At 40.0% G+C, this 9,141-nt stretch overlaps 1 protein-coding gene across 2 annotated transcripts in view; it reads right to left on the reverse strand.

Moving 5' to 3' along the window:
* Positions 1–9,141, reverse strand: part of PDXDC1 (pyridoxal dependent decarboxylase domain containing 1) — a 103,490-nt gene that overhangs the window by 19,917 nt on the left and 74,432 nt on the right. Inside the window, exons 1-4 of one of the 2 annotated variants that reach the window (XM_061473410.1) lie at positions 8,580–8,814; positions 2,496–2,569; positions 1,877–1,942; positions 532–615 (exon numbers count right to left, since the gene is read on the reverse strand). In XM_061473410.1, the coding sequence (XP_061329394.1) occupies positions 532–615; positions 1,877–1,942; positions 2,496–2,569; positions 8,580–8,600 (245 nt within the window). In that variant the 5' untranslated portion in view covers positions 8,601–8,814. Of the gene's footprint in view, positions 1–531; positions 616–1,876; positions 1,943–2,495; positions 2,570–8,579; positions 8,815–9,141 lie in introns of those variants that run through there. The other variant, XM_061473412.1, reaches the window with a different exon arrangement.

Genomic DNA, 9,141 nt, shown 5'->3' on the forward strand with positions numbered 1-9,141 from the left:
GCCCATCGGCTAGCATAAACTGGAACTAAGCACCTTATCTGCTTTGGGACTTTAAAGTGCATTAAACACATACTTTTCTCTCCTCATGCAGACAAAAGTCAGAGAATAGAGGCACAGCTTTCATGAGTTTGTTGGGTTTTGTTTGTTTTTTGAATTTCCAAACTGTTTCTCAAGTGTTATTTTTCAATAACCTTCTGCAGATTAGTTAGCATTATTTCCATTTCATAGAAAAATGGAAACAAATTTTCTTTTTTTTTTTTTTAATCTACAGTGAGAGATGGTGAAAAAATGTATTGGCATTCATAGTTTTGTAAGACTTTCAGACTGAAAACAACTTCCAGAAAGTAGAAAACAAAATGAGCTGTCACATCAGAAATCAGGGCTCACTATATAATCTAAACTGCCTTTAGAAAGTTGCACGGCTGCACAATATCTTTACAGTTTAAAATACTTAAATGTGTAAGCTCTAGAATAACAAAAATGTAACAAAGTCAGGTATTTTCCACATACAATAATTCATATTGGCTTTACCGGTAGGTCTGTGAGGTTTCCTCTTCCTCCTCTCCATGCATTAGGTTCTGAACCAACTCAAGTATGCTCACCATATCCTGGCCACTAGCATACCAGAAAGGGGAAAACAAAAACCACAAAAGAGGTAAGTACCAGCATCCAATGAAGAGGCCATTTCAGACACTGCACTTGTATAGCAACAAAAACAGTTCCTTACTCTCAGAAACACAGATCATGAAGACGTGGTTGCTGAATCAACTAATCCAAACCCCTACTTAATTATAGTAAGACACTTCAATAAGTATGAACTCAGACTCTCAGAAAAATACATTTACTAAGAAAATTTGGACTGAAAAGTTTGGCTTGGCAATGTTTAATTGCTTACTGCTACACAGCGAAGTAATGTAGTAGCCACGGATCCAAGCTTCTCTTTACATAATCCAGCCTCAGCTCACAAACTCAGCACATCTCTTAAGTAATAACCTACAAATATTAGTCTCTGGCCAACAAAAGCTACATTAGGCTTCTGACATGATGCACTCTAGTATAGCAAAACGAGAAGAGATCCACAACACTTCAACTTACATAATTCCAAGGAAAATTTACAGTAGTATAAGAACTTACACTCTGACAGCTGAAACGGCTGTTTATTCTTAGAAGAGCTAATTCAGTGTCTCCACTCAAAACCAAGTTTAGGTTATGTACATAAAAGAAAGACTTATATAAATTTTGTAGTACTTCCTGAAGCACTAGCTTGGACTCCCGCAGGATCATCTTCCAAAGAGGCTATGAACAATTTAAACTATAGTTTTCAGGTACCATGATCTTACCTGCCTTATGCACAAGAGCTCCATGCAATTTGTTAAGCCAGCTGTGCTGAAAAGCTATGCTGTTTTGTGGTGGTTGATTTTTCAAAAGTTTTCTACCTTATCAGTCTCAGGGGTTTTTGTGGGGTTTGGTTTTTTTTTGGTTGTTATTTGTTTGGTTTTGGTTTGTTTTTTTGTTATGGGGTTTGTTTTTTTCCTAATGGGTGTTTTAATGCTTCTTTATAGCACAAATATATCTATGTTTAAGTCTCAATCACAGGTGTATGGACCAAGACTTCATTAGATAGCAACAGTTCAAAATTTCAGTCACCAAGGACAAGTCATCTTTTTAAATTCCTCCTATGGGAGTATGGAAATAACTGGCACGATCTTAATCTTCCCCCTACTTCCACTGTGTGAGCATGGAAAAAGGTAACATAAAGCCTGGCAAATTTTCATGTTTGCATTAATATAGAAGCTGCCTGAAAAACAAACATGTTACAAATTTTTGTATTATAAATTTTGAAAACTAAATAGTGTCAGCTAAAAATTGTGCCTACCTGCCTTGGAGCGGTCCAGGAATATCCTTCCGTGCATACTTCTTTTCATTTTCCTCTTCCACTTTTCTAAGTTACAGACAAAAGTGTAAACTAAGTGTTTAGTATCTGTTTTATAACATCAAATATGTATTGACTTTGACTTGCGGAAATATGTTTTGACATGCCTACAATCTATTTCACTGACAACAGGTTCACAAATAAATCAGGTGAGACCTATGTAAGAATTTAGCTCAAACTGAATTAAAGTGTTCCTAAGTTTTGGGGGGTTTAGCTCTTTAACAGAAAATGTCCAACTTACAGAAGTGCCATATATAAACGAATTAAAAGTTACTTGCACAGCAGTAGGGAAAAAAAATAAATCTAACATCTCTGAAAAAACAGAGTTGCTAGAATGGCTCTGAATATTACAGAACATGCATAAAAATATGTACATTTCTTTTTAAAATCCCATCATTTAAGAAACAATGGTAATTTGTTCAGGTGTAAGCTTCAGAATGATAGCATGACCTTAAACTACAAGGAAAATTAGTTCGTTCCTGCTTCATGACAGAAACATTAATAATCCTCCCCTTAGCACAAACGGGTTATTATTTTTGTAGTTATTATACTTTGCGCATACCTTTGATTGTCTTCTAGCATCTTCATTGCTTCATTCAGATTCTTTCCCATTTCTGCTAAAGTAGGGTCCACCATCTTTCAGAAAAAAAAAAGATAACTTTTAAGAAAAAAACCCACAAAACATTAATCTTACTACTGTCCCCACAACATCCTCAATACAAATTCATTCAGCCAGATTCTTTTAACTAGTCTGTGTATACTCATTTCAAAATAACAGTATGTTGAATATCCTGAACACAAAATATACAAAATAAGATCATACTATTAATCTAAAATAACCCAAAAGAAAACTAAAATGTCATGTGGATTTTGTTATTGATACATCCATTTTTCTCTCTACAAGGAAAGTCAGAACTTTTCCTCATGAATAATGAAAGAGAGAGCAAAAGTCAAGGATTTGAAAGATGCAAGGTGTTCAAGGGCTCATTATAATGCTTTAGATAAAAAATTAAGTATGTGCCACTTTAGCCAACTGAATGATTTGTTTGCTTGTTTTCATAACCATTCTACGCCAGCAAGAAAACTTGAACTATTCCTTTAAATGTAAAAATTTAAATGTGGTCCTATTAAAAAAAAACAACAAAACAAACAAAAACCAAAAACCAAAACCAAAACACCCTTCTAAGGGACACCCTAATCTTTCTACAGAGTAAGGAAAACAGTGACAAGTTCAAAAACAAGTAAATGCTATTTCTAAAGAACTGCTTTTGCTCTGAATAAGTCTCTTCTATGAACTTTAACCCAAGAAGCCTGGCAGATGCCAGTTCCTGTTCTGGACAGGGTTGTTTACCCATTTAAGGATTACATACCATCTAGAAGCTTCCAGAGAATGTGAAAGGTATCATCTGGCAGAGTCTGATCTATCTATAGACTGTATTTGAAAAATAAATATACCCCAATATGAAGGTAGCAGGTACCACCACTGATAAGACCCATCCCATTTGACTGAAAACCCTAAGATTCTCAGGTGATCCTGTTGCACAGTTTCTTCTACCTTCCTCTGCTTCCCAAACGTACTGCAAGCTTAGCCTCCATAAATTCAGTATCAACCCTTTTTCAAGGGATCAGCCCACATACCAAAGCCTCTAGGGTTGACCACTTACACTGCTGCTGAGGTTCAGAGGTCCTAGGGGTTAAAAATAAAAAAATCCAGACCAAGTTTGATAGTTAAACTTACACCACCCATGCTGCAAAGATAGAATAGCTTGTCTGCTACAGAATTTGAGGAACACTTTTCCTAAAGGCCTGCACATGCTTTCCATGGCTGCTGATGGAAACGCACGCAACTGTCACAATCATGCAACACGGGCACGTACGTTTGTTCATGCAAAAGGAAATTTAATCACAGAAGATAGTGGAATAATTTCCATGAGGATTTTACACAAGTTTCATCCAGAGGCCTAATCAAGAAGAGAAAAAGAAATTATGCTGAGAGTTCCCATACGTTCAAAGACTATTTTTACCAAAATATTTAGAGATATAACTCATATTATAGCAAGTGGTAGGTGGCTGAAAGAATCAGTACCCAGGCATTGTCACAGTGGCTCAAACCAAAACTGATAGTGCTCTGTATTCTGTTGCTTTAGAATTGGCCAGCAACAAACGTTTTGGGGAAGAACAAAGGAACAGTGCAAGTAAGTATTCAGCAGTAGTTTCCCACAAAAACTCCCAGCATTTAGCAATAAATGTTGGGTTTCTTTTTACACTGCTGTCTTGTAGGTACAACATCCACTGCTATGAGGGCCACGACTTAATTATGCACCGAGTGAAAAAGCAGGATAAATGCATAAAGTCATAAAATTCAACAACTCATCACAGAGGTTAAAAAAAACACAACTAAAACCAAAAAACCAACACATACAGCAAATACTTGATACTCTGAAGACAACAGATATAGCTAGAAGATAAATCTAAATATGATCACTGACAATATTTCCACGTGTTTTCAGTGGTTTCCCAAGTTGCACTACATCAAAGAAGCTCTGAAAAGAAACCTTACTTAAAAAAAGAAATAAAAATCAGGTCTGCTGCTGGGAGCTTTTAAGGGAGTAATCAGATAGACATCATTTACTGATTATGCCCATCTCGCATACTTTAAATTCAGCATGCCATAAAACATGATCAAAGGTAGTTATTCACTTGAATGTTCCTCAGCATCATGCAGATATTCAAATGACTCTCTTGTAGATAAGGACACAAGATGTAGAGGCATTATAAAAAGGGCTCCGAGGTGCTTTTGTTTGTTACTAACACAAAATTCACCTGTTCGAATTACATCAGATGTTAAAACCTGCACCTGCTTACCTCGTGACTCAGCCCATCTCACTTACTAGTAATTACACACGCATGAAACCCTTCTGCTGGCAGAATAAATACATATAGTTTTGAAAGTCTTAAGAAGTTACACTAAACTCCAAAAATGCTATGAAATCCAGAAAGTCTTTGATTTGTTTTAATTAAAAAATCTAACTGAAATTCTGGGTTTGATTGGAAAATGAACCCCTGCTCTTTTTTCCCAATGGCTAAGTAGATATGCAGCAACTTATCTTCTCCTTTGAATTATGAGAAGCAAAAAAACCCAACAAACCCTTTTTCTACTGCATACTGAATTTTAGATACGCTTCCTGCTCTGCTCACATTATTAAGGGCAGAGAGATGGAAAGCAGAAGACTCTCTCCTTATTTTAAGCAGCAAGAAAAATAGGTATGGCAAAGTTGCAGCAACAAACCATTCTGTTGTTTCTGAACAGACTTCAATAACATGCCATAATACAATGCTTTAGTTCTGTCTGTAAACGGGATCAAATGTGTATAAAATCCAAATAATAATAAATAGAAGACATTTTTCATGTTCGTGAGCTGCTTTAAGAACACTGGTGGATGGGTTTTTGAATACTATGTCCTGAACCACAGGACAAGACATTTTTTGAGGAGGTTAAAACAGCTGCATTACTATATTAACCTTAATTTTTGCACTCAGTCCTGCCCCTGGTATCCCAGGATTTGACTCCAATCGATCACAGGTGATTCTTTGACGAGTTACAACACATGCAATACCCTTTCATGCTCTAAGGAGGCACCAGCCACAGCTTCTTTCTTCAAGGAATCCATTCAGCACCAATACCTCCTGCTTCCTTAAGCCCTCCAAAGACCCTGATGTTCACTACCCTACTTTGACTTTTATCATTTGTTGCCTTAAAAATGTATTAACCCTATTCACTCAGATTAACTCGTGATAGGTTTGGTTTGTCGTTACTCCCTTATTTTGTAATTAATCTGTTACTATTTTTTTAAGCACTTTGAACTCTAAACCATTTCTGGTTTTATAGGCAGTATGCCACACCTTGGCAACCTGGATGCTCTCCAGTAGCGATAAGACTAAACATTTATTACAAACTCAAAAAGGAGACTGTTGCTTCATGTACCACTGGTTTACAATATTGATTTTGCATTTCTGTAGGCTGCATTCCTAATATAAGAAAGGAATGATTTTTAAACTGTCTACAGAAATTATTCTGTGTGTGCAAAGTCACAGGTACAACTCATTATGTATTTCATGACGAGTATGCCTCATTTTCCCAGTACAATATTACATTTAACTAGAAGAAAGCTTTTCTATCAAAAAAACAAATCCTGTTCTCAACAGTAAATTAATTTCAAACAACAGCAGTATTCTTTAGCCAAAAGAATTTGTGTATTTATTATCCAGGCAAAGAAAAGTTTTGTATAACAAATAAAAAAGCAGCTACTTCATGACTGTTAGGCTAGAATGAAAATGGCACTGTATTACCACAAAGCTTCTGCTCATGGGTATTTGCTCTTTTAATCTTTCTTTATCTCTTCCCTGTGATATGCAGCAGGATTTTCATACAGGTCTGCTGTCACGAGTTTTCCACGAAGTTACCAGGATGTTGCTGTCAGTAACAAAAGACTGAGCAAGAAACCAAACCAGTTTCTTTGGATTCAGGGAAAACATTGCTCTAGAGACTGCAAGAAGCTACAAGGAAAGAATTTGCCCTATTTTACCATACACAAAGTTACCTAACTTGAAACTTAAAATCCCTCAGAAGATGGGTCACTTTTATCAAAATATAATACAGGGAGGAAGGCAGATCATAGATCTGTTAGTCAAACTTCTGAAATTTAACACAGGCTTCCCAAAGAACTTAAACTTGAAGTTCACTCAAAAAAAAAAAAAAGATTTCTGGGTTTCAGATAAAATTCATTCTAATTATATCACATATACAATATAAACACATTAAAAAAAACCCAACCAAAACATTTGTCTGATACCTCAAAGATAATCTGCAAAATCAAACTATGAGATTGTTAGTATGCATCAGATTCTACAGTGGTTTTGCTTGTGATCAGAAGACAATCTCAGATGTATTATGATAATGCATAAATAGGCCCAAAAATACGTGGACACACTTTCTCTGAGGAGAAACATATCCCAATTTGTATTAATTTCAAATTTATTTAGGGAGAAGACTTCTTACATATCATGCTCCTGACTAAATAAAGTGCAGATTGTACAGACTGACAACAATCTTAACCAAAGACTATCAGTAGGACACTAACTCCTTACTGTATTGTAGCATGTGTAGCTTTCAGCATACATGTGGAAAAAAGACATGATAAACAAGGGAGGAAGTAAACCAAATGATAACTATTCATATCTATTTGCATACACTGAAAAATCAGACATGCGAGTTTTTGCAGGGCCCTCACCGTTACAGACTATTCCTTACATCAAGGATACAAGCAACCAAAACTTGGACTTTTATTCTGTTAAGAAATTAAGGTATTTAATTCTTGTATGGCATTTTTATTGCTTATGATGACCCTGTCAAACAAAGTTTAAGGGCTTTGTCATTACTGTAGGACAAACACTTGCCCTGTGCTAATGTGCTTTCTTTTAATCACTACATATTGTGTCATTATTCTGCTTTAGTTCTGTTGATGAAAACTGTATTTCAAACTAGTATATTCATTCAAGTTTTACTTAAGTAGTGAAAACTTTTCAGAACAAGCAGTAGACAACGTAACTTTTGCCAGCACTAGTAAAGCACTTGAGCTTTTAAATGCTACCAAATACGCTTTAACATTGTATTCTTCATGTGGATTGTAGTATATCAAACCATTTGGCTACCAAGTCACTAACCACATCAGGAAGATACTTCCTGAATTTCCTAACTATTCATTTTACCAGAACACATCCCATTCAACCTTTCCAAGGCATTCCAAACACTGGACAAAATTGAATGTGCTGTGTATAATAAGTAATGCTGAGGAAGGAAGTACATGAAATATGAATTATTTCAAATGCAGACTGTCCTCGAAGACACACAACAAGCATGATAAGCTATGCACGAGCAGCCATTCCATCCCCACCTTCCAGGGCAGGTCTTCTGAAGCAAGCAGGTGCCACGGAAGCCAGCAGAAGCATGGCATATCCCGGATTACTTTACCGGGTTCTGACTGACTCACAGTGACAAAGGCAACACAAGTTTTGTCAGTCACGGTGTTACAGAATCAATATTTGCTTTGTACAGTGCGTTGGACACAAGAGAGCAAACAGGGCAGCAAACACCACCAGTATAAAATTGTGTGTGTGGGAAGTAAACCAAGATTCTACTATCCTGCTGCAGGCTGACATTCCCAGGAAACAAAAAAAACAGCTCCTAAAGCATTTCCTGACAGTTCTGCACACTTCTTACAGACCCGGGACACGCAAACACGGCGCTCACACAGGCGCCGATGGCCACGGGACAGGGCTCGCCTATGGACTGCGCTGACGGCCGCAGCCTGCGTGACACAGGGCGGGCACAGCCCCCCGGGTCCAACAGCCCCAGAACTGGCTGAGCCGCGACGCCGCCACAGCCGAGGGGCCAGGGGAGCGCCGCCCCAGCCCCAGCTCGCTACCCTCAGCCCCGGGCGCGGCCCCACAACCCCGCAGCGAGGCGACCGTCAGGGCCCGCCCGCTCGCCCCCGGGGCCCGTCGCGCCTCAACACTCCTCCGCACGCAGGTGCCCTAGCCCCCACCGCCCCTCCCCGTCCAGCTGGCACCGGCACGCCCCGCAGACCTTCTCCAGAGAAGCGTCCATAGCCGGCGGACTCCCCGGTGCGCGCCGCCTCCCCGTCAGGCACTTCCGCCTCAGCCCCAGTCGGCTCCACGCTGGCAGCGCTGACGAGGCCGCAGCAGGCGGGGCGAGAACGCGCTCACCTAGGGAACGGCGACAAGCCCGCCCCGCGGCCGAAACCACCGCGCACACGGGCGGGGGGAATGCGAGGCAGTGGCACCGCAGAAAGCGTGGTAATGCCGCGGCCCGCTCCCTCCCTCCCGCTCACCACCCGCTGCAGCTGGTGGAACAGGCCCGCAGCACGACCGGGAGGTGACAGGTACTAGCGCATGCGCAGTGAGCGCGATGCGCACGGCTCCGCTGTGGAGCGGAGCAGGGAGGCGGGAGGTGTGTGGGGTGCTGCCGGCTTGTCGAGGTTCGGTCCCCGGCTACCCCGGAGGGCTCCCGCATTCACACATCTCTCGGCTGTCACCCCGGGGCCGTCCGCTTGGCCTGCGGGGTTCGTTACGGCAGCGACAAAACCTTCGTGCACGCAGGGGTCCACGGGGGGGCCCTGGCAACGCCG

This window comes from Pezoporus flaviventris, unplaced genomic scaffold, assembly GCF_033815535.1.
Source record: "Pezoporus flaviventris isolate CSIRO_AGI_PZ_B2104156 unplaced genomic scaffold, CSIRO_AGI_Pfla_v1 ptg000078l, whole genome shotgun sequence".
Lineage (NCBI taxonomy): Eukaryota > Metazoa > Chordata > Aves > Psittaciformes > Psittacidae > Pezoporus > Pezoporus flaviventris.